The 25,504-nt window shown below is 62.3% G+C and overlaps 2 protein-coding genes across 2 annotated transcripts in view; one reads left to right on the forward strand and one right to left on the reverse strand.

Annotated features, from left to right (window-relative positions):
* The window catches only part of OPLAH (5-oxoprolinase, ATP-hydrolysing), a 66,764-nt gene extending 48,823 nt beyond the window's left edge, over positions 1-17,941 (reverse strand). Inside the window, 6 exon segments of the mRNA XM_074558844.1 lie at positions 606-771; positions 3,663-3,858; positions 8,459-8,582; positions 11,550-11,664; positions 14,951-15,142; positions 17,339-17,941. Of these exon segments, the coding sequence (XP_074414945.1) occupies positions 606-771; positions 3,663-3,858; positions 8,459-8,582; positions 11,550-11,664; positions 14,951-15,142; positions 17,339-17,512 (967 nt within the window). The 5' untranslated portion in view covers positions 17,513-17,941.
* Positions 17,942-18,120: 179 nt separating this feature from the next.
* EXOSC4 (exosome component 4) lies at positions 18,121-23,798 on the forward strand. Its single transcript, XM_074558859.1, has 3 exons — positions 18,121-18,430; positions 19,476-19,694; positions 22,337-23,798. Exons 1-3 carry the CDS (start codon positions 18,260-18,262, stop codon positions 22,706-22,708), a joined length of 762 nt encoding a protein of 253 aa, XP_074414960.1. The 5' UTR covers positions 18,121-18,259; the 3' UTR covers positions 22,709-23,798.
* The last annotated feature ends 1,706 nt before the right edge of the window (positions 23,799-25,504 follow it).

A 25,504-nucleotide genomic window follows, 5' to 3' on the forward strand; every position in this document is an offset into this window, starting at 1 on the left:
ACAAAAACACCCCATCCCAAACCCAGAGAGACCCCAAAACTGCTGCACCCCAAAACTGAGGGACCCCAAAACTGAGAGACCCCAAAACCACCCCATCCCAACCCCTTCACACGGCTCACGTCCATTTGGGGGGGAGGCACCCCAAAATTGAGGGACCCCAAAACTGAGGGACCCCAAAAACCACCCCGTCCCAACCCCAGACAGACCCCAACCCCAGCGGGACCCCCACACTTGTGACCCCAATCCCAACAAGACCCCCACTCTTAATGGGACCCCCAATCCCCCACATGACCCCAAATCCCAATGGGACCCCAAATCCAGCAGGACCCCCAATCCCAGCAGGACCCCCCTATGACCCCAATCCCCCCATGACCCCCCCTATGACCCCAATCCCCCTGTGACCCCCACTCCCAGCGGGACCCCCACCCTCAATAGGACCCCAATCCCCACTGTGACCCCCAATCCCCCCAGTCCCCAGTGGGACCCCTACCCTCAATAGGACCCCCAGCCCCCCATGACGCCCCCACAACCCCGACCCCCCCTGTGACCCCGATCCCCTCGGGACCCCCCCCAAATCCCCCCGACCCCCCGTTTCCCGGTCTCACCTCCCATGTCGAAGCCGATCACGGGGGTCCCGTCCCGGGGGTCGAAGGTGGTCCGGGCGTAGCCCACGACCCCCGCGGCCGGGCCCGACAGGATGGCCCGGGCCCCCCCAAAGCTGGCCATGGGGGTGAGCCCCCCGTCCGAGCGCATGAACTGCACCGGGACCCCCTAAATTGGGGATACAGGGGGGTCAGAGCCCCCCCAAAGCTGGCCATGGGGGTGAACCCCCGTCCAAGCGCATGAACTGCACCGGGACCCCCTAAATTGGGGATACAGGGGGGTCAGAGCCCCCCCAAAGCTGGCCATGGGGGTGAGCCCCCCGTCCGAGCGCATGAACTGCACTGGGACCCCCTAAATTGGGGATACAGGGGGGTCAGGGGGTGTCAGAGCCCCCCAAAGCTGGCCATGGGGGTGAGCCCCCCGTCCGAGCACATGAACTGCACTGGGACCCCCTAAATTGGGGATACAGGGGGGTCAGGGGGTGTCAGAGCCCCCCAAAGCTGGCCATGGGGGTGAGCCCCCCGTCCGAGCGCATGAACTGCACCGGGACCCCCTGAAATGGGGGGCAAAGGGGTCAGAGCCCCCCGAAACTGGCCATGGGGGTGAGCCCCCCGTCCGAGCGCATGAACTGCACTGGGACCCCCTAAATTGGGGATACAGGGGGGTCAGAGCCCCCCAAAGCTGGCCATGGGGGTGAGCCCCCCGTCCGAGCGCATGAACTGCACCGGGACCCCCTAAATTGGGGATACAGGGGGGTCAGGGGGTGTCAGAGCCCCCCCAAAGCTGGCCATGGGGGTGAGCCCCCCCGTCCGAGCGCATGAACTGCACCGGGACCCCCTAAATTGGGGATACAGGGGGGTCAGAGCCCCCCCAAAGCTGGCCATGGGGGTGAGCCCCCCGTCCGAGCGCATGAACTGCACCGGGACCCCCTAAATTGGGGACACAGGGGGGTCAGAGCCCCCCGAAACTGCTGGCCATGGGGGTGAGCCCCCCGTCCGAGCGCATGAACTGCACTGGGACCCCCTAAATTGGGGATACAGGGGGATACAGGGGGGTCAGAGCCCCCCAAAGCTGGCCATGGGGGTGAGCCCCCCGTCTGAGCACATGAACTGCACCGGGACCCCCTGAAATGGGGGGCAAAAGGGTCAGAGCCCCCCAAAGCTGGCCATGGGGGTGAGCCCCCCGTCCGAGCGCATGAACTGCACCGGGACCCCCTGAAATGGGGGGCAAAGGGGTCAGAGAGGTCAGAGCCCCCCATGAACAGCACCTGGACCCCCTGAAATGGGGTACGGGGGGGGTCGGGGGGGTCTATGCGGGGGTGGGATCCAATGGGGGGGTCCCAGCTGGAAATGGGGGAGGGGGTCTCAGTGGGAAATGGGGGTCCCAGTAGAAAATGGGGGGATCCAGGTGGGAAATGGAGGGGTGTCTCAGCAGGAAATTGGGGAGGGGGTCCCAGCGGAAAAATGGGGGTTTCCAGTGGGAAATGGGGGGGGTCTCAGTGGGAAATGGGGGAGGGGCCCAGTGGGAAATGGGGGGGGGTCACAGAGGGAAATGGGGGAGGGGGTCTCAGTGGGATGGGGCACATGGCAGGGGCTGGGGGGTCCCAGGATATCCCAGGGTGTCCCTGTGGGTCTGGGGGTGTCCCGGGGATGTCCCAGCTGTGTCCCCCCCTTGTCCCAATGTGTCCCAGTGGGTCACAGGGTGTCCTTGTGTGTCCCGAGTCAGTCCTGGGTCTGTCCCTGCTCTATCCCAGGTCTGTCCCGGGTCAGTCTGTCCCGTTTCAGCCCAGCTCACCTTCAGCCCACCTCAAAAACCTGGCAGAAGCTCTGCAGGTATCTGCGCACACCTGGGCTCAGGTAGGCCTGGCTCAGTCCCAGCCGTGTCCCACCCTATCCCAGGTCTGTCCCGGGTCAGTCTGTCCCGTTTCAGCCCAGCTCACCTTCAGCCCACCTCAAAAACCTGGCAGAAGCCATGCAGGTATCTGCGCACACCTGGGCTCAGGTAGGCCCGGGTCAGTCCCAGGTCAGGCTGGGGTCAGTCCCCACCCTATCCCGGGTCTATCCTGGGTCAGTCAGTCACAGGTGTGGCCCAGCTCACCTTTAACCCATCCTGGAATCCCTGGCAGGAGCCGTGCAGGTACCGGAGCACACCTGGGCTCAGGTAGGCCCGGGTCAGTCCCAGGGCAGTCCCTGCTTTATCCCAGGTCTGTCCCGTGTCAGTCTGTCCCGTGTCAGTCAGTCCCAGGTGTGTCCCCACTCACCTTGAGCCCATCGCGGAAGCCCTGGCAGAAGCCGTGCAGGTACCTGCGCACACCTGGGCTCAGGTAGGCCCAGGTCAGTCCCAGGTCAGTCCCAGCCGTGTCCCACCCTATCCCAGGTCTGTCCCGTGTCAGTCTGTCCCGTTCCAGCCCAGCTCACCCTGAGCCCATCGCGGAATCCCTGGCAGAAGCTGTGCAGGTATCTGCGCACACCTGGGCTCAGGTAGGCCTGGCTCAGTCCCAGGTCAGTCCCTGCTCTATCCCAGGTCTATCCCAGGTCTATCCCAGGTCTGTCCCGTGTCAGCCTGTCCCGTTCCAGCCCAGCTCACCTGGAGCCCATCGCGGAAGCCCTGGCAGAAGCCGTGCAGGTATCTGCGCACACCTGGGCTCAGGTAGGCCCGGGTCAGTCCCAGGTCAGGCTGGGGTCAGTCCCTGCCCTATCCCGGGTCTATCCTGGGTCAGTCAGTCACAGGTGTGGCCCAGCTCACCTTTAACCCATCCTGGAATCCCTGGCAGAAGCCGTGCAGGTATCTGCGCACACCTGGGCTCAGGTAGGCCTGGCTCAGTCCCAGCCGTGTCCCACCCTATCCCAGGTCTGTCCCGTGTCAGTCTGTCCCGTTCCAGCCCAGCTCATCTTGAGCCCGTCCCGAAACCCCTGGCAGGAGCCGTGCAGGTACCAGCGCACACCTGGGCTCAGGTAGGCCCAGGTCAGTCCCAGCTGTGTCCCACCCTATCCCAGGTCTATCCCAGGTCTGTCCCAGGTCTGTCCCGGGTCAGTCTGTCCCGTTCCAGCCCAGCTCACCTTGAGCCCATCGCGGAAGCCCTGGCAGAAGCCGTGCAGGTACCTGCGCACACCTGGGCTCAGGTAGGCGTCGGCGCAGGCCGTGAGCCCCCGCGGCACCGCCCGCGCCATGCCGGCCACGGCCGAGGAGAGCGACACCTGGGAGAACCCCATGGAGAGCGCCAGGGAGCCCACCTGCTCCTCGTGACCCGGCCACCTGTGGGGGGACACCTGAGTTACACCTGGGGAACACCTGAGCGTGTCACCTGTGTCACCTGAGTTACACCTGAGTTACACCATGGCCGAGGAGAGCGACACCTGGGAGAAATGCAGGGACAGAGCCAGAGAGCCCACCTATTCTTCGTGACCCGGCCACCTGTGTGAGGGGACACACCTGTGTCACACCTGAGTTACACCTGGGGAACACCTGTGTCACACCTGGGGAACACCTGAGTTACACCTGAGTTACACCTGAGTCACACCTGAGTCACACCAAACACCTGAGTTACACCCAAATTACACCTGAATTACACCTGAGTTACACCACAGCCAAGGACAGAGACACCTGAGTGAAACCCAGGGACAGGGCCAGGGAGCCCACCTGCTCCTCGTGACCCGGCCACCTGTGTGAGGATACACCTGAGTTACACCTGTGTCACACCTGGGGAACACCTGAGTCACACCTGAGTTACACCTGAGTTACACCAAACACCTGAGTTACACCTGAGTGTCATCTGAGTTACACCTGGGGAACACCTGAGTTACACCTGAGTCACACCTGAGTCACACCTGAGTTACACCTGGGGAACACCTGAGTTACACCTGAGTGTCATCTGAGTTACACCTGGGGAACACCTGAGCGTGTCACCTGTGTCACACCAAACACCTGAGTTACACCTGGGGAACACCTGAGTTACACCTGAGTTACACCTGGGGAACACCTGAGTTACACCAAACACCTGAGTTACACCTGGGGAACACCTGAGTTACACCTGAGTCACACCTGACATACACCAAACACCTGAGTTACACCACGGCCAAGGACAGAGACACCTGAGTGAAACCCAGGGACAGGGCCAGGGATCCCACCTGCTCCTCGTGACCCGGCCACCTGTGTGAGGATACACCTGAGTTACACCAAACACCTGTGTCACACTTGTGTCACACCTGGGGAACACCTGGGGAACACCTGAGTTACACCAAACACCTGTGTCACACTTGTGTCACACCTGGGGAACACCTGAGTTACACCAAACACCTGAGTTACACCAAACAGCTGTGTCACACCTGTGTCACACGTGGGGAACACCTGAGTTACACCTGGGGAACACCTGAGTTACACCAAACACCTGAGTTACACCACGGCCGAGGACAGAGACACCTGGGAGAAACCCAAGACAGGGCCAGGGAGCCCACCTGCTCCTCATGACCTGGCCACCTGTGTGAGGATACACCTGAGTTACACCTGTGTCACCTGAGTTACACCTGAGTCACACCTGAGTTACACCTGGGGAACACCTGAGTTACACCACGGCCAGGGACAGAGACACCTGAGTGAAACCCATGGAGAAGGCCAGAGAGCCCACCTGCTCCTCGTGACCTGGCCACCTGTGGGGGGACACCTGAGTTACACCTGAGTCACACCTGAGTTACACCTGAGTCACACCTGAGTTACACCTGGGGAACACCTGAGTTACACCAAACACCTGAGTTACACCACGGCCGAGGACAGAGACACCTGGGAGAAACCCATGGACAGCGCCAGGGAGCCCACCTGCTCCTCGTGACCCGGCCACCTGTGTGAGGATACACCTGAGTTACACCTGGGGAACACCTGAGTTACACCTGGGGAACACCTGAGTTACACCTGAGTTACACCTGAGTTACACCACGGCGGAGGAGAGCGATGCCTGAGTGAAACCCATGGACAGGGCGAGGGAGCCCACCTGCTCCTCGTGACCTGGCCACCTGTGGGGGGACACACCTGAGTTACACCTGGGGAACACCTGAGTCACACCTGAGTTACACCTGAGTTACACTCAGTTACACCAAACACCTGAGTTACACCTGGGGAACACCTGAGTTACACCACGGCCGAGGACAGAGACACCTGGGAGAACCCCCAGCTGCTGCTCGTGACCCGGCCACCTGTGGGGACAGGTGAGTGTCACCTGGGGAACACCTGTGTGTCACCTGAGCCACACCTGTGTGTCACCTGTGTCACACCTGTGTGTCACCTGTGTGTCACCTGAGCCACACCTGAGCCACACCTGAGCCACACCTGCACCCCAACCACACCTGGGAGGAACCCAGGGCCTCACCTGCTCCTTGTGACCCGGCCACCTGTGAGGGGACACCTGTGTCACACCTGTGTCACACCTGTGTCACCTGGGTGTCACCTGTGTCACCTGGAGCCCCCCATCACACCTGCAGAGCTGTCAATCAATCAGCCAATTGATCATCCAATCAATCAGCCAATCCATCTATAAATCAATCAATCAATCAGCCAATCAATCCCTCAATCAATCATTCAGCCAATCAATCCCTCAATGAATCATTCAGCCAATCAATCAATCTGCCAATCAACCCATCGACCAGCCAATCAATCGATCATCCAATTGATCAATCAATCAATCAGCCAATCAACCCATCGACCAGCCAATCACTCAATCAATCAATCAGCCAATCAATCCATCCACCAGCCAATCAATGAATCAGCCAACCAATCAATCAGCCAATCAATCAATCAATCAGCCAATCTGGGAATTTTTCCCCTTTTTTTTCCTCATTTTTTGACCTCCTGAACACAAATCTGGGCATTTTTCTCATTTTTGAATCTCCAGAACCCAAATCTGGGCATTTTTCCCTTTTTTTCCTCATTTTCCAGCCCTTTCTCCTTTTCCTGGAATTTTCTGGGCTCCTCCCATCCCAGGGTTCCGAGTTTCCAGGTGAAATAAATGGGTTTAATTATCGCTAATTGGGTTTAATTAACGCCAATTTGATGCTAATTGACGCCAAATCGGTGCTAATTAACACCCCGGGGAATGGGGCTGAATTTGGATGGAATTTGGGACGAGTTTGGGTGAATTTGGGGGTGAAATTGGGGTGAATTTTGTGCTGAATTTGGGGTGAATTTGAGGTGAATTTGGGGCTGATTTTGGAGTTAATTTGGGGTGATTTGGGCCGAATTTTGGGCTGAATTTGGGGTCAAATTTGGGCTGAATTTGAGGTGATTTGGGGTGAATTTGGGGCTGAATTTGGGCTGTGTTTGAGGTGATTTGGGCCGAATTTTGGGCTGAATTTGGGTGAATTTGGAGCTGAATTTGAGATTATTTGGGCCTAATTTGGGGCTGATTTTGGGCTGAATTGGAGCTGAATTTTGGGGTGAATTTGAGGTGAATTGGGGCTGAGTTTGGGCTGATTTGGGCTGAATTTGGGGTGAATCTGAGGTGAATTTGAGATGATTTGGGGCTGCATTTGGGGTGAATTTGAGGTGAATTTGGGGCTGATTTTGGAGTGAATTTGGGGTGATTTGGGCCGAATTTTGGGCTGAATCTGGGGTGAATTTGGGGTCGAATTGGGGCTGAATTAGAGGTGATTTGGGGTGAATTTGGGGCTGAATTTGAGATTATTTGGAGCTGAATTTGGGGTGAATTTTGGGGTGAATTTTCGGTGAATTTGGGGTAAATTTCGGGCTGAGTTTGGGGTCGAATTGGGGCTGAATTGGGGGTCAATTTGGCCTGAATTTGGGTTGAATTTCCCCTTTTGCCCAAATCCCTCCATTTCCGATGTTTTTCAGGTGAGTTTGGGGCGTTTTTGGATCTTTGGAAATTTTGGGTTGGGGGGGGGACACACCTGAGACACCTGGGGGTCACCTGGGACCCCCCCCAAAGCCCCCCCAAAGCCCCCAGGACCCCCCAAATCCCCCAGGACCCCCCAAAGCCCCCCAAGCGCCCCCAGACTCACGTGTAGCTGTGCAGCAACAGCACCGCCAGGGTCTGGGGACCCCCAAACCTTTCAGGGACCCCCAGATCCCCCCAGGACCCCTCAAATCCTCCCAAATCCCCCCAGAGCCCCCCAAATCCCCCCATTTTTCATGCGCAGCTTTGTAGCAGCACCGCCCAGCTCTGGGGACACTCAAGGACCCCCCAGGACCCCCCAAATCCCCCCAAGCCCCCAGACTCACACGTAGCTGTGCAGCAGCAGCACCGCCAGGATCCCAAAACCCCCTCAGGACCCCCAAAATCCCCCCATTTTTCACGTGTAGCTGTGCAGCAGCAGCACCACCAGGCTCTGGGGACACTCAGGGACCCCCCAGGACCCCCCAAATCCCTCAGGACCCCCCAAACCCCCCCAAGCGCCCCCAGACTCACGCGTAGCTGTGCAGCAGCAGCACCACCAGGGTCTGGGGACCCTGAGGGACCCCTAAACCCCTCAGGGACCCCCCAAATCTCCCCCAAGCCCCCAGACTCACGCGTAGCTGTGCAGCAGCAGCACTGCCAGGCTTTGGGGACACTCAGGACCCCCCAAACCCCCCCAAGCGCCCCCAGACTCACGCGTAGCTGTGCAGCAGCAGCACTGCCAGGCTTTGGTGACCCCCAGGACCCCCCAGGACCCCCCAAGCCCCCAGACTCACGCGTAGCTGTGCAGCAGCAGCACCGCCAGGGTCTGGGGACCCTCAGGGACCCCTAAACCCCTCAGGGACCCCCCAAATCCCCCCCAAGCCCCCAGACTCACACGTACCTGTGCAGCAGCAGCACCGCCAGGCTTTGGGGACACTCAGGACCCCCCAAATCCCCCCAAGCCCCCAGACTCACGCGTAGCTGTGCAGCAGCAGCACCGCCAGGCTCCGGATGCCGCGGGCCAGGAGCCGCTCCAGGTCCGTGCGGAGCCGCGACACGTCCAGAGGGCGCTGCACCAGCAGGGTGACACCGGACACACCTGGGGACAGGGACAGGGGACAGCGGTGTCACAGTGTCACCTACAGCCCCTAAACCGCTCCGCTGCACCAGCAGGGTGACACCGGACACACCTGGGGACATGGGGACAGTGTCACCTTCACCTCTGGGACACCCTAAACCTCCCTGTCACACCAGCAGGGTGACACCGGACACACCTGGGGACACGGGGGACAGTGTCACAGTGTCACCTACAGCCCTTAAACCTGCCCGCTGCACGAGCAGGGTGACACCGGAGACACCTGGGGACATGGAGACAGTGTCACCTTCACCTCTGGGACACCCTAAACCTCCCTGTCACACCAGCAGGGTGACACCAGAGACACCTGAGGGGACACAGGGACAGTGTCACCGAGAGCCCTGGGAAAGCCACACTGCACCGACAGGGTGACACCGGACACACCTGGGGACACGGGGGACAGTGTCACAGTGTCACCTACAGCCCTGAGAGCCCTGGGACAGCAACGCTGCACCAGCAGGGTGACACCGGACACACCTGGGGACACGGGGACAGTGTCACAGTGTCACCTACAGCCCTGAGAGCCCCTAAACCCCCCTGCTGCACCAGCAGGGTGACACCCGACACACCTGGGGACAGGGACAGGGGACAGCGGTGTCACAGTGTCACCTACAGCCCTGAGAGCCCTGGGACAGCAACGCTGCACCAGCAGGGTGACACCGGACACACCTGGGGACAGGGACAGGGGACAGCCACAGTGTCACAGTGTCACCTACAGCCCCTAAACCTGCCCACTGCACCAGCAGGGTGACACCAGAGACACCTGGGGACACGGGGGACAGTGTCACCTTCACCTCTGGGACACCCTAAACCTCCCTGTCACACCAGCAGGGTGACACCGGACACACCTGGGGACACGGGGGACAGGGGACAGCAGTGTCACCGAGAGCCCTGAGAGCCCCTAAACCCCCCTAAATTTAGAAATGTAATTAAATTTAATTTACAACACGCCATACACCAGTCCCATTCCATTGTGGTGAGAATGGACAGGGGAGAGGCCACAGCTCGCTGCTCCGGCAGAAAGCCAAATAAATTTAATTAAATTTAGAAATGTAATTAAATTAAATTTACAACACCCCATACACCAGTCTCGGTCCAGTTTCAGCCAATCTCACAGGGCAAAATCACACCGACAAAAATTCTACCCAATACTCTGAAGCACACAAAATTCTGATTAAAATAATAATGGCTTATTAATTGTATTAATTCTGATTAAAACAATAATGGCTTATTTTCTAACAGTTTATATCAGTCTTGGTCCAATTTCAGCCAATCTCACAGGGCAAAATCACATTGACAGAAATTCTACCCAATCACCTGAAGCGCACAAAATTCTGATTAAAACAACAGCGGCCTGTTCTCTAACACAATAACTCGTTTATAAGAGACAAAGCACATAATTAATTCATAATTAACCTTCTAAAATGTACACTAAATAAACTTGTTGAAAGTTAGAAGGCCGATCTGTGCAGCTCTGTTGTTCTGTTTCCCACGTATTCGCCACAGCTTGGGAAAGTTTTCGTTCCCAAATCTGCTGTGGGGACATGGGGACAATGCCACAGTGTCACAGTGTCACAGTGTCACAGTGTCACAGTGTCACCGAGAGCCCTGGGACAACCAAAACCCCACAGTGCCACCCCACAGAGCAGCAGGGGACAGTGACAGGGGTGACACCTGCCAGGTGCCACCCCCAGTGCCACCACCCCAGTGTCACACCTTGTACCCGTGGCCAGGTGTCACTGCCGGGCAGGTGACAATGGTGACAATGGTGACAATGGTGACACCCACCTTGTACCCGGGGCCAGGTGTCACTCCCGGGCAGGTGACAATGGTGACAATGGTGACAATGGTGACCATGGTGCCAATGGTGACAATGGTGACAATGGTGACAATGGTGACACCCACCTTGTACCCGGGGCCAGCTGTCACTGCCCCACAGGTGACAATGGTGACAATGGTGACAATGGTGACAATGGTGACACCCACCTTGTACCCGGGGCCAGGTGTCACTCCCGGGCAGGTGACAATGGTGACAATGGTGACACCCACCTTGTACCCGGGGCCAGCTGTCACTCCCAGGCAGGTGACAATGGTGACAATGGTGACAATGGTGACAATGGTGACACCCACCTTGTACCCGGGGCCAGCTGTCACTGCCCAACAGGTGACAATGGTGACAATGGTGACAATGGTGACAATGGTGACACCCACCTTGTACCCGGGGCCAGGTGTCACTCCCAGGCAGGTGACAATGGTGACCATGGTGACAATGGTGACAATGGTGACCATGGTGACAATGGTGACAATGGTGACAATGGTGACACCCACCTTGTACCCTGTCCCAGCTGTCACTCCCCAGCAGGTGACAATGGTGACAATGGTGACAATGGTGACAATGGTGACAATGGTGACCATGGTGACACCCACCTTGTACCCGAGGCCAGCTGTCACTCCCGGGCAGGTGACAATGGTGACAATGGTGACAATGGTGACACCCACCTTGTACCCTGTCCCAGCTGTCACTCCCGGGCAGGTGACAATGGTGACAATGGTGACAATGGTGACACCCACCTTGTACCCGAGGCCAGCTGTCACTCCCGGGCAGGTGACAATGGTGACAATGGTGACAATGGTGACACCCACCTTGTACCCTGTCCCAGCTGTCACTCCCGGGCAGGTGACAATGGTGACAATGGTGACAATGGTGACACCCACCTTGTACCCGGTCCCAGCTGTCACTGCCGGGCAGGTGACAATGGTGACAATGGTGACAATGGTGACACCCACCTTGTACCCTGTCCCAGCTGTCACTCCCGGGCAGGTGACAATGGTGACAATGGTGACACCCACCTTGTACCCGGGGCCAGCTGTCACTCCCGGGCAGGTGACAATGGTGACAATGGTGACAATGGTGACAATGGTGACACCCACCTTGTACCCTGTCCCAGGTGTCACTCCCGGGCAGGTGACAATCCTCCTGCTCCGGGATCAGCCGCTCGTCCACCTCGATCACCTCCTCGTACAGCACGTCCGGCATGGCCACCTCCTGTGGGGACACCGGGGGTGACACGGGGGGACACGAGGGTGACACGGGGGTCATGTCACCCCAGTGACACCGTGGGGGCATGGAGTGACATTGCTGGATGGCACTGGAGTGACACCATAGGGACAGGGGGTGACATGGGGGTCACATCGCTGGGTGGCACTGGAGTGACACCGTGGGGACACGGGGGTCACATCACCCCAGTGACACCGCAGGGACACGGGTCAGGAGTGCAGTGGCACCAGAGTGACACCACAGGGATACAGGGTGACATTGCTGAGTGGCACTGGAGTGACAGCGTGGGGACATGGGACAGGAGTGGGACACAACAGGGACACGGCAGGGACAGGGGTGGCACTGGGACAGGGGTGGGACAAGAAAGGGACAGGACAGGGACAGGGGTGGCACCAGAAAAGGAGTGGGGTGGCACTGGGATGGGACAGGGACAGGAGCAGGGTGGCACTGGGACAGGAGGGGGACAGGACTGGGGTGGCACTGACGTGGGACTGGGATGGGACAGGGACAAGGAAGGGACAGGAATAGGGTGGCACTGGGGCGGGGACAGGGACAGGAGTGGGGTGGCACTGGGACAGGAAAGGACAGGGCTGAGGTGGCACTGGGACAAGAGTGGGACAGAACAGGGACAGGGCAGGGACAGCAGTGGCACCAGGACAGGACTGGGATGAGACAGGGACAGGACTGTCCCCTCTGTGTCCCCTGTCCCGTGTTGCCCCCCCATGTCCCCTGTCGTCTCGTGTCCCCTGTCCCTTGTCCTCCCACCCCGTGTCCCCTGTCCCCTGTCCCTGTCCCGCTGGCTCTGGCCAGGCCATGCGGGCCACGGGCCAGGACTGGCCCCAAGCCCAGGGGACAGGGACAGGGGACACGCCAAGGACACGCAGCCACGGGGGACACAGGGGGACACAGTGGGGAGACAGAGGGGACACAAGGGGGGGACATGGCTGGGGACACGGGGGGGGACACCGAGTCCCACAGCAGGGACACCATGGGGCACAGGGACAGGGTGTCAGTCACAGGAGGGGACACAGGGACAGGGTGGTGAGGACACTGTGGGACACACGGGGACACAGTGCCAGCACCAGGAGGGGACAGTGACAGGGCAGTGGGGACACTGTGGGGCACACGGGGACACGGTGCCAGCCTGAGCAGGGACACTGTGGGGGACATGGGGACACGGTGCCAGCTCCAGGAGGGGACACAGGGACAGGGTGGTGGGGACACTGTGGGGCACACGGGGACACGGTGCCAGCACCAGGAGGGGACAGTGACAGGGCAGTGGGGACACCGTGGGGCACACGGGGACACAGTGCCAGCCCCAGGAGGGGACACAGGGACAGGGTGTTTGGGGACACCGTGGGGCACACAGGGAGGGGACACAGGGACAGGGTGGTGGGGACACCGTGGGGCACACGGGGACACGGTGCCAGCCTGAGCGGGGACACTGTGGGGGACACAAGGACACAGTGCCAGCACCAGCAGGAACACGGGGACAGGGTGGTTGGGGACACTGTGAGGCACAGGGGACACGGTGCCAGCCCAGGAGGGGACACTGTGGGACACAGGACACACAGTGCCAGCCTGGGGGGGGACACACAGGGACACCATGGGGCACACGGGGACACAGTGCCAGCACCAGGAGGGGACACCGTGGGGCCCAGGGGGAGGGGACACAGTGACAGGGTGTTTGGGGACACCGTGGGGCACACGGGGACACGGTGCCAGCCCCAGGAGGGGACACAGGGACAGGGTGGTGGGGACACCGTGGGGTCCAGGGGGAGGGGACACAGGGACAGGGTGGTGGGGACACTGTGGGGCACACGGGGACACGGTGCCAGCCCCAGGAGGGGACACAGGGACAGGGTGTTTGGGGACACCGTGGGGCACACGGGGACACGGTGCCAGTCACGGGACACGGTGCCGGTCACAGGACGTGCCAGCCCCGTGCCAGGCGGCCACGGGTCACCGAGGGGACACCGGGCAGGACATCACGTGGGATAGTGTGGGGACAACGAGGGGACACTGTGGGGACACTGAGGGGACATTGAGGGGACACCGTGTGTGTCACCAAGGGGTCACAGGGGGGTCACAGGACACAGGGGACACCGAGGGGACACCAAGGGGTCACAGGACACAGGGGACACGTGGCACTGCGGGCACAGGGACCTGGCACCCCCACCCAGGGGACATTGGGACAAGGGGGATGGGGCACCACAGACCTGGCAGTGCCAGTGCAGGCACAGGTGTGTCCAGGTGTGTGCCCAGGTGTGTGTACAGGTGTGCCCAGGTGTGTGTACAGGTGTGTGCCCAGGTGTGTGTACAGGTGTGTGTACAGGTGTGTGTCCAGGTGTGTGTACAGGTGTGCCCAGGTGTGCCCAGGTGTGTGTACAGGTGTGCCTGGGTGTGTAGCCAGGTGCACCCAGGTGTGTGTACAGGTGTATGTACAGGTGTGCCCAGGTGTGTGCCAAGTGTGTACCCAGGTGTGCCCAGGTGGGTATGCACAGGTGTGCCCAAGTGTGTGTACAGGGCTGTCCAGGTATGCCCAGGTGTGTGCCCAGGCGTGTACCCAGGTGTATCCTAGGTGTACCCAGGTGTGCCCAGGTGTGTACCCAGCTGTACCCAGCTGTACCCAGGTGTGCCCAGCTGTACCCAGGTGTGCCCAGGTGTGCCCAGGTGTACCCAGGTGTGTACCCAGGTGTACCTAGCTGTACCCAGGTGTGCCCCGGTGTATCCTAGGTGTGCCCAGGTGTACCCAGGTGTGCCCAGCTGTACCCAGGTGTGCCAGGTGCTCACCAGGTCAAAGAGGCGGGGCCGGGCCTGGGTCCCGATGTGCAGCAGGTGTCGGGGTGGGGTTGGGGATGGGTTTGGGGTACTGGTGGGGGTTCAGGTGTGTACCCAGCTGTACCCAGCTGTACCCAGGTGTGCCCAGCTGTACCCAGGTGTGTACCCAGGTGCTCACCAGGTCGAAGAGGCGGGGCCGGGCCTGCGTCCCGATGTGCAGCAGGTGTCGGGGTGGGGTTGGGGATGGGTTTGGGGGTTCAGGTGTGTGCCCAGGTGTACCCAGCTGTACCCAGGTGTGTACCCAGGTGTGTGCCCAGGTGTGTGCCCAGGTGCTCACCAGGTCGAAGAGGCGGGGCCGGGCCTGCGTCCCGATGTGCAGCAGGTGTCGGGGTGGGGTTGGGGATGGGTTTGGGGGTTCAGGTGTGTACCCAGGTGTGCCCAGCTGTACCCAGGTGTGTGCCCAGGTGTGTGCCCAGGTGTGCCAGGTGCTCACCAGGTCGAAGAGGCGGGGCCGGGCCTGCGTCCCGATGTGCAGCAGGTGTCGGAAGCCGCGGGTCACGGCCAGGGCCGCGCGCTCGCCCCGGCGCTGCAGCAGCGCGTTGGTGGCCACCGTGGTGCCCATGCGGATCCACTGGATCCGGGATCCATCGAGGGGCTGGTCCCGGGGCAGGGGCACCCCCAGCTCCTGTGAGACCCCAAAACTGAGAGCCAGACCCACCTGGGGACCCCAGACCCACCTGGGGACCCCAGACCCATTTGGGGACCCACAGCCCCCCTGGGTGCCCATGCGGATCCACTGGATCCGGGATCCATTGAGGGGCTCCTCATGGGGCAGGGGCACCCCCAGCTCCTGTGGGACCCCAAAATTACCTGGGGTAATTCACAGGGAACCCCAAAATTCACCTGTGGGACCCCAGACCCACTTAGGGACCCACAGTCCCCCTGGTGCCCATGCAGATCCAATGGATCCGGGACCCATCGAGGGGCTCCTCATGGGGCAGGGGCACCCCCAGCTCCTGTGGGACCCCAAAACTGAGACCCCCAGACCCATTTGGGGACCCCCAGACCCATTTGGGGACCCACAGCAGGACCCCAGACCCATTTAGGGACCCCCAGACCCCCCGGTGCCCATGCGGATCCACTGGATCCGGGATCCATCAAGGGGGTCCTCATGAGGCAGGGGCACCCCCAGCTCTTGTGGGACCCCAAAACTGAGCCCCCAGACCCATTTAGGGACCCCAGAGCCATGTGGAAACCCCCAGACCCATTTGGGGACCCCCAGACCCACAGCGGGACCCACAGCAGGACCCCAGACCCATTTAGGCACCCACAGCCCCTCTGGGTGCCCATGCGGATCCACTGGATCCGGGACCCATCCAGGGGCTGGTCACGGGGCAGGGGCACCCCCAGCTCCTGTGGGACCCCAAAACTGAGACCCCAGACCCATTTAGGGACCCCCAGACCCACAGCGGGACCCACAGCAGGACCCCAGACCCATTTGGAGACCCACAGCCCCCCTGGGTGCCCATGCAGATCCACTGGATCCGGGATCCATCGAGGGGCTGGTCACGGGGCAGGGGCACCCCCCGCTCCTGTGGGACCCCAAAATTCACCTGTGGGACCCCAAAATGCACCCAGAGACCCCAGACCCACAGCAGGACCCCCAGACCCATTTAGGGACCCCCAGACCCCCTGGTGCCCATGCGGATTCACTGGATCCAGGATCCATCAAGGGGCTCCTCATGGTGCAGGGGCACCCCCAGCTCCTGTGGGACCCCAAAACTGAGCCCCCAGACCCATTTAGGGACCCCAGAGCCATGTGGAAACCCCCAGACCCATTTGGGGGACCCCCAGACCCCCGGTGCCTGAGTGGATCCATCCTGGGGCAGGGACACCCCCAGCTCCTGTGGGACCCCAAAACTGAGACCCAGACCCCAGACCCATTTGGGGACCCCCAGCCCCACTTGGGGACCCTAGACCCATTTAGGGACCCCACACCCATTTAGGGACCCCATACCCATTCGGGGATCCCAGCCCCACTTAGGGACCCCCAGACCCATTTGGGGACCCCAGACCCATATGGGGACCCCCAGCACGGGGTCGGGCCGGGGGTCCAGGCAGGCCCAGGGCTGGGGTGGGGGGGGGCCCGAGGGGTCCCCTTGGGGGGTCCCGAAATTTCCTATGGGGGCCCCAGGGAGAGGCATTTGGGGGGGGGGGGTCCCAGTGTGTTCCTTCGGGGGGTCCCGGTGAGCTCCTGAGGGGGGTCCTGGGGGTCCCAGAAGGGTACTCGGGGGGTTTGGGGGGTCCCGAGGATCCCGGTGGTCCCGGGGGTCCCAGCAGGGTACTCGGGGGATTTGGGGGGTCCCGAGGATCCCGGGGGTTCTGGTGGTCCCAGAAGGGTACTCGGGGGGTTTGGGGGGTCCCGGTGGTTCCAGCAGTGGATTCGGGGGTCCCGGTGGTCCCAGCAGGGAATTTGGGGGGGTCCCGGGGATCCCGCTGTCCCCCCGCCATGTCCTGGGGGTCCCGGGGGTCCCGGTGGTCCCAGCAGGGAATTTGGGGGGTCCCAGGGATCCCACTGTCCCCCCGCCATGTCCTGGGGGTCCCGGGGATCCAGGTGGTCCCAGCAGTGCATTCGGGGGTCCCGGTGGTCCCAGAAGGGAATTTGGGGGGTCCCAGGGATCCCGCTGTCCTCCCGCCATGTCCTGGGGGTCCCGGGGGTCCCGGTGGTCCCATAAAGGAATTTGGGGGGTTCCCGCCATATCCCTGCCGCGTCCCCCTGCCTTGTCCCCGCCAAGACCCGCTGTCCCCCTCGCTGTCCCCGCCGTTCCTGGGGTCCCGTTGCTGTCCCCCCGCTGTCCCCGGTGTCCCCCCGGTGCCGCACCTCCTGCAGGACGCGGCGGATGCCCTCGGTGGGCGCGTCGCGGTACGCGGGGTCCTCGGAGAGCAGCTTGAGGACGCGGACGCGGCCGCCGGGGCAGCGGGCGAACACGTCCGTGAAGGTCCCGCCGCGGTCGATGGCGAACTGGAAGCCGGCGGGGCCCGGCGGGGCGGCCATGGCGATACCGGGACCGGGATCGGGACCGGGCAGGGGAGCGGCGGCGCTCGGGGCCGGTCCGGACCGGCCTGGGCAAGGTCAGCGCTGGCCGGACAGGGGTCAGCGGGAACGGCAGAGCGGAGCCGCCCGCTCCGGCCCGCCCAGCGCTCGGTGCCGCCCGGTGCCGGCGGGACACGGGCTCGGTGCTGTGCCGGTGCCGGTTCTGACCCGCTCCGAGCGCTCGGGACGGCCGGCGGTGCCCGCTCGGGACCCGGACCGGGACCGGGACAGCCCGGGAGGGTTGGGCCGTGCCCGAGGAGGGGTCCGGGGGTGCTGCCGCTCCGCCAGGGGGCGCTGGGGTCGCTCCGGTGCCGCCCGGTCCCGTTCGGTGCCGAGAACGGACCGAGGGGGCGGGGCCCTACGGGGGGCGGGGCCGACAGGGGGGCGGAACCGGGACACCGCCTCTATGGGGGCGTGGTCTGTACGGAGGGGCGTGACCGAATGGGGCGCGGCCTGTTATGGGATTGCGTCACAGGAGGCGTGGCCCCCGTGGGACTAGCCTGTGGAGGCGTGGCCTCAGCCGCGGGAGCGTCAGGGGGGCGGCGCCTGCTATTGGCGGGAGGCTCGGGCGGGGCACGCCGGGAGTTGTAGTCCAGTCCCTCACGGCGAGCACGGGCGCTAAGGGCCGCGCGCGTGGCACGCCGGGAGTTGTAGTCCGGCCCCACACGCGGTACCGGCGGCGGGAGCGGCACCAGCGGCGGTACCGGCATGGCGGGACTGGAGCTGGTGTCGGACGCGGGGTTCCGGGCGGACGGGCGGCGGCCGGACGAGCTGCGCAAGGTGCGGGCCCGGCTCGGGGTGCTGGCCCGGGCCGACGGCTCGGCCTACCTGGAGCAGGGCAACACCAAAGTGCTGGCGGCCGTGTACGGCCCGCACGAGGTGAGCGGGGCCCCGGGGCTGGTGAAACCTCCCCTGAGGGCTTGTGAATTCCCCTGGGGCTTGTGACCCCCGCTCGAGGCTTGTGAACCCCCTCAGGTCTATGACACCCTCCCCTCCTCCAGTGTCCCTGCTCCCCTCCCCGTGGGGTTATCGGGGTCCCCCATTCTGAGCCCCAATCCCCAATCTGTGTCCCCCCTGTCGTGGGAGGGAACCTCCCCGTTTCTCTCTCTCACCCCTTCATATGGAGGTCCCACACTCTCCTCCCCAATGTGGGTGTCCCCCTCAGATTCGGGGGTCCCACAGCCCCCCCCCATGTGGGTGACCGCCCCCCCTCCCAGCTTTTTCCCCCTCAGGTTTGGGGGTCCCAGCCCAAGCCCCCCCCATATGTGTGCCCCCCTCAGTCCCTGCTCTTTCCCCCTCAGATTCGGGGGTCCCGGCCTAAAGCCCCCCCATATGTGTGCCCCCCTCAGTCCCTGCTCTTTCCCCCTCAGGTTCGGGGGTCCCGGCCCAAGGCCCCCCCATATGTGTGCCCCCCTCAGTCCCTGCTCTTTCCCCCTCAGGTTCGGGGGTCCCGGCCCAAGGCCCCCCCATATGTGTGCCCCCCTCAGTCCCTGCTCTTTCCCCCTCAGGTTTGGGGGTCCCAGCCCAAGGCCCCCCCATATGTGTGCCCCCCTCAGTCCCTGCTCTTTCCCCCCTCAGGTTCGGGGGTCCCGGCCCAAGGCCCCCCCATATGTGTGCCCCTCTCAGTCCCTGCTCTTTCTCCCTCAGGTTCGGGGGTCCCGGGCCAAGGCCCCCCCATATGTGTGCCCCCCTCAGTCCCTGCTCTTTCCCCCTCAGGTTCGGGGGTCCCAGGCCCAGGCCCCCCCATATGTGTGCCCCCCTCAGTCCCTGCTCTTTCCCCCTCAGGTTCGGGGGTCCCGGCCCAAGGCTCCCCCATATGTGTGCTCCCCTCAGTCCCTGCTCTTTCCCCCTCAGGTTCGGGGGTCCCGGGCCCAAGGCCCCCCCATATGTGTGCCCCCCTCAGTCCCTGCTCTTTCCCCCTCAGGTTCGGGGGTCCCGGGCCAAGGCCCCACCGGACCGGGCGCTGCTCAGTGTCCGCTGCAGCTCGGCCCCGTTCGCGGGGGGCGGCGAGCGGCGCCGGAGGCCGGCGCAGGGCGGGACGGACCGGAGATCGGGGGAGCGAGCGCTGCTGCTGCGGGGCGTGCTGGAGGGAGCCGTGCTCAGCCAGCTCTATCCCCGCTCGCAGATCGACGTGCACGTACAGGTGAGGTTTGGGGGGTCCTGAGGGGATTTGGGGGTGTTCTGGCGGGATTTGGGGATGTTCTGTGGGGGGTTTAGGGGAGCGCTGCTGCTGCGGGGCTGGAGGGAGCCGTGCTCAGCCAGCTCTGCCCGCGCTCCCAGATCGACGTGCACGTACAGGTCAGTTTGGGTGAATTTGGGGGGGATCCTAAGGGTATTTGGGGGGGTTCTGAGGGGGTTTGGGGGGATTTGGGGATGTTCTGGGGGATTTGGGGGGATCCTGGAGCCGTGCTCAGCCAGCTCTACCCGCGCTCCCAGATCGACGTGCACGTACAGGTCAGTTTGGGTGAATTTGGGGGGGATCCTAAGGGTATTTGGGGGGGTTCTGAGGGGGTTTGGGGGGATTTGGGGATGTTCTGGGGGATTTGGGGGGATCCTGGAGCCGTGCTCAGCCAGCTCTACCCGCGCTCCCAGATCGACGTGCACGTACAGGTCAGTTTGGGTGAATTTGGGGGGGATCCTAAGGGTATTTGGGGGGGTTCTGAGGGGGTTTGGGGGGATTTGGGGATGTTCTGGGGGATTTGGGGGGATCCTGGAGCCGTGCTCAGCCAGCTCTACCCGCGCTCCCAGATCGACGTGCACGTACAGGTGAGATTTGGGGGGTCCTGAGGGGATTTTGGGGGGTCATGACAGGATTTGGGGGGGAGTCCTGGATCTTTGGAGGGTCATGTTCAGCCAGCTGTACTGCCACTCCCAGATCAATGTGCACGTCCAGGTGAGTCTGGGGGGGTTTGGAGGGTCCTGGGGGAATTTTTAGGGGTCCTGGAGGGGCCGTGCGCACCCCAAATCTGTGGAGTTTTGGGGTGATTTGGGTGTTTTTGGAGTGTCCCTGAGCACAGGTGCTGCAGGCAGATGGAGGGAAGCTGGGCGTCACGGGGGGCACAGCCGAGCTGGGACACACATGGGTTCTGTGTGGTTTTGGGGTTTTTTAGGGGATGTTTTGGGGTGTTTTAGGGTTTGTTTTGGGGTCTTTTAGGGGATGTTTTGGGGTAATTTGGGCATTTTGGGGTGACCCTGACCCCTTTTCCCCCAGGTTCTCCAGGCCGTTGGCGGTGAGCTGGGTGCCAGTGTCAGTGCAGCAGGACTGGCACTGCTGGGGCACACAGTGTCAATATGATTTGGGGATATTTTGGGATATTTTGGGGTGACCCTGACCCGTTTCTCCCCAGGTTCTCCAGGCCGATGGCGGCGAGCTCGGTGCCAGTGTCAGTGCAGCAGGACTGGCACTCCTTGATGCCAGCATGGCTGGGCTGGGGCACACAGTGCCAATACAATTTAGGAGATATTTTGGGATATTTTGGGATATTTTAGGGTGACCCTGACCCGTTTCTCCCCCAGGTTCTCCAGGCCGATGGCAGTGAGCTGGGTGCCAGTGTCAGTGCAGCAGGACTGGCACTGCTGGGACACAGTGTCAATACAATTTGGGGATATTTTGGGATATTTTGGGGTGACCCTGACCCGTTTCTCCCCAGGTTCTCCAGGCCCATGGCGGCGAGCTGGGTGCCAGTGTCAGTGCAGCAGGACTGGCACTCCTTGATGCCAGCGTGGCTGGGCTGGGGCACACAGTGTCAATACAATTTGGGGATATTTTGGGGTGACCCTGACCCGTTTCTCCCCAGGTTCTCCAGGCCGATGGCGGTGAGCTGGGTGCCAGTGTCAGTGCAGCAGGACTGGCGCTGCTGGGGCACACAGTGTCAATACAATTTTGGGGATATTTTGGGATATTTTGGGGATATTTTGGGATATTTTAGGGTGACCCATTCCCCTTTTCCCCCAGGTTCTCCAGGCTGATGGCGGCGAGCTCGGTGCCAGTGTCAGCGCAGCAGGCCTGGCACTGCTGGGGCACACAGTGTCAATACAATTTTGGGGATATTTTGGGATATTTTGGGGTGACCCTGACCCATTTCCCCCAGGTTCTCCAGGCTGATGGCAGCGAGCTCGGTGCCAGTGTCAGCGCAGCAGGACTGGCACTCCTTGATGCCAGCGTGGCTGGGCTGGGGCACACAGTGTCAATACAATTTGGGGATATTTTGGGATATTTTGGGGTGATCCTGACCCCTGTCCCCCCAGGTTCTCCAGGCCGATGGCGGTGAGCTGGGTGCCAGTGTGAGCGTGGCAGGACTGGCACTGCTGGGGCACACAGTGTCAATACAATTTTGGGGATATTTTGGGGATATTTTGGGGTGATCCTGACCCCTTTTCCCCCAGGTTCTCCAGGCCGATGGCGGCGAGCTCGGTGCCAGTGTCAGTGCAGCAGGACTGGCACTGCTGGGGCACACAGTGTCAATACAATTTTGGGGATATTTTGGAATATTTTGGGGTGATCCTGACCCCTTTTCCCCCAGGTTCTCCAGGCCGATGGCGGTGAGCTCGGTGCCAGTGTCAGCGCAGCAGGACTGGCACTGCTGGGGCACACAGTGTCAATATGATTTGGGGATATTTTGGGATATTTTGGGGTGACCCTGACCCGTTTCTCCTCAGGTTCTCCAGGCCGATGGTGGTGAGCTCGGTGCCAGTGTCAGCGCAGCAGGACTGGCACTGCTGGGGCACACAGTGTCAATACAATTTGGGGATATTTTGGGGTGACCCTGACCCGTTTCTCCCCAGGTTCTCCAGGCCGATGGCGGTGAGCTGGGTGCCAGTGTCAGCGCAGCAGGCCTGGCGCTGCTGGACGCTGGCGTGGCGCTGCGCGGGGCCGTGGTGGCCGGGTCGGCCGGGCTGGCCGAGCCCCCGGCCGGACCCCCGGTGGCCCTGAGTGACCTGAGCGCGGCCGAGGAGGCGGCCGGAGGCCCCAGGCTGGCCGTGGCCACGGTGGCGGGCAGCGGGCAGCTGGCCCTGTGCCAGCTCAGCGCCCGCCTGCACCAGGAGCGGCTGCGGCCAGTGCTGGACGCTGCCCAGGCCGCCTGCCAGGGGCTGCACGCCGTGCTGGACGGCGTGGTGAGGGCCAGGCTGCGCCAGGACACCGCCATGGAGCACTGACCAGCACAGTGACCACCCCGGGACACTGCCATGGAGCACTGACCAGCACGGTGACCACCCAGGGGTGCTGCCATGGAGCACTGACCAACACGGTGACCACCCCAGGACACCGCCATGGAGCACTGACCAGTGTGGTGACCACCCCAGGACACTGCCATGGAGCACTGACCAGCACGGTGACCACCCCAGGACACCACCATGGAGCACTGACCAGCACGGTGACCACCCCAGGACACCACCATGGAGCACTGACCAGCACAGTGACCACCCCAGGACACCACCATGGAGCACTGACCAGCACGGTGACCACCCCGGGATGCTGCCATGGAACACTGAGTGACCACCCAGACACCGCCATGGAGCACTGACCAGCGCGGTGACCACCTCAGGACACTGTCATGGAGCACTGACCAGCACAGTGACCACTCCAGGACACCGCCATGGAGCACTGAGTGACCGCAGTGACCACCCCAGGACACTGTCATGGAGCACTGAGTGACCACAGTGACAGCCCCAGGACACTGTCATGGAGCACTGAGTGACCACAATGAGTGCCCTAGGACACCGCCATGGAGCACTGAGTGACCGCAGTGACCACCCAGGACACTGCTGTGGGTTAGTGACTGACCACAGTGACCATCCTGGGACATCACCATGGCACAGTGACCACTGCGGGGACAGCAGGACACCACCATGGCACAGTGACCATCGCAGTGACCACCATGGGGACATGGCCATGGCACAGTGACCAGAGTGACCAGCAGACACATTGCCATGGCACAGTGACTGACCACTGGGACACTGAAGGGACATTGCCACAGAGCAGTGACCACTTCAGGGACATGGCCATGGCACGGTGACCACCACGGGGACACCAGGACATCACCATGGAGCAGCCACTGACCACAGTGACCACCATGGGGGTGTGGCCATGGAACAGGGACTGCCACGGCACAGTGACCACTGTGGGGACACCGTGGGGACACTGCCATGGCCCTGTCATCTGTGGGGACACTGCCATGACCGAGTGACCTGGGGGCCCCTGTGGTGACCAACTGACCCCTGGGGGCTGCAGCATCACGTCACTGTGGTAACCAACCCTGGGGAGCCTGTAGTGACCAGTCCTGGGGACACTGTGGCTGTGACCCTGTAGTGACCAGCAGCTCCTGGGGACCCTGGAGTGACCCTGCAGTGACCAGTCCTGGGGACACTGGAGTGTGACCCTGCAGTGACCAGTCCTGGGGACCCTGCAGTGACCAATCCTGGGGACACTGGAGTGTGACCCTGCAGTGACCAATCCTGGGGACACTGGAGATGGACCCTGTAGTGACCAGTCCTGGGAACACTGGAGTGACCCTGCAGTGACCAGTCCTGGGGACACTGTGGCTGTGACCCTGTAGTGACCAGCAGCTCCTGGGGACACTGGAGTGACCCTGCAGTGACCAGTCCTGGGGACCCTGCAGTGACCCTGCAGTGACCAGTCCTGGGGACACTGGGGACCCTGGAGTGTGACCCTGCAGTGACCAGTCCTGGGGACTCTGCAGTGACCCTGTAGTGACCAGCCCTGGGGACACTGGGGAGCCTGCAGTGACCAGCCCTGGGGACTCTGCAGTGACCCTGCAGTGACCAGCCCTGGGGACTCTGCAGTGACCCTGCAGTGACCAGTCTTGGGGACACTGGAGTGTGACCCTGCAGTGACCAGTCCTGGGGACACTGTGGCTGTGACCCTGCAGTGACCAGCCCTGGGGACCCTGCAGTGACCAGCCCTGGGGACCCTGCAGTGACCCTGTAGTGACCAGTCCTGGGGACACTGGAGTGACCAATGCTGAGGACCCTGCAGTGACCAGCTGCTCCTGGGGACACGGGAGTGACCCTGCAGTGACCAGTCCTGGGGACTCTGCAGTGTGACCCTGCAGTGACCAGTCCTGGGGACACTGGGGACCCTGTAGTGACCAATCCTGGGGACACTGGGGACCCTGCAGTGACCAGTCCTGGGGACACTGGGGAGCCTGCAGTGACCAGTCCTGGGGACACTGGAGTGTGACCCTGCAGTGACCAGTCCTGGGGACACTGGAGTGTGACCCTGCAGTGACCAGCAGCTCCTGGGGACACGGGAGTGACCCTGCAGTGACCAGTCCTGGGGACATGGGAGTGACCCTGCAGTGACCAGTCCTGGGGACACTGTGGCTGTGACCCTGCAGTGACCAGTCCTGGGGACATGGGAGTGACCCTGTAGTGACCAGTCCTGGGGACACTGGGGACCCTGTAGTGACCAGTCCTGGGGACACTGTGGCTGTGACCCTGCAGTGACCAGTCCTGGGGACACGGGAGTGACCCTGTAGTGACCAGTCCTGGGGACCCTGCAGTGACCCTGTAGTGACCAGTCCTGGGGACACTGGAGTGTGACCCTGCAGTGACCAGTCCTGGGGACCCTGCAGTGACCCTGTAGTGACCAGCCCTGGGGACACTGCAGTGACCCTGCAGTGACCAGTCCTGGGGACACTGGAGTGACCCTGCAGTGACCAGTCCTGGGGACACTGGAGTGTGACCCTGCAGTGACCAGTCCTGGGGACACTGTGGCTGTGACCCTGTAGTGGCCAGCAGCTCCTGGGGACACAGGAGTGACCCTGCAGTGACCAGTCCTGGGGACATGGGAGTGACCCTGCAGTGACCCTGTAGTGACCAGTCCTGGGGACACAGGAGTGACCCTGCAGTGACCAGTCCTGGGGACTCTGCAGTGGGACCCTGTAGTGACCAGTCCTGGGGACACGGGAGTGACCCTGCAGTGACCAGCAG

This window comes from Zonotrichia albicollis, chromosome 1 (assembly GCF_047830755.1).
Source record: "Zonotrichia albicollis isolate bZonAlb1 chromosome 1, bZonAlb1.hap1, whole genome shotgun sequence".
Classification (NCBI taxonomy): domain Eukaryota; kingdom Metazoa; phylum Chordata; class Aves; order Passeriformes; family Passerellidae; genus Zonotrichia; species Zonotrichia albicollis.

What these genes read in the sequence shown, in the direction of transcription:
- EXOSC4 (XM_074558859.1), top strand. Translation starts at nt 18,260, where the DNA reads ATGGCGGGACTGGAGCTGGTGTCGGACGCGGGGTTCCGGGCGGACGGG. An exon ending in CCGTGTACGGCCCGCACGAG is followed by an intron (nt 18,431 to 19,475) that starts GTGAGCGGGGCC and finishes TTTCCCCCTCAG; the next exon opens with GTTCGGGGGTCCCGGGCCAA. An exon ending in AGATCGACGTGCACGTACAG is followed by an intron (nt 19,695 to 22,336) that starts GTGAGGTTTGGG and finishes GTTTCTCCCCAG; the next exon opens with GTTCTCCAGGCCGATGGCGG.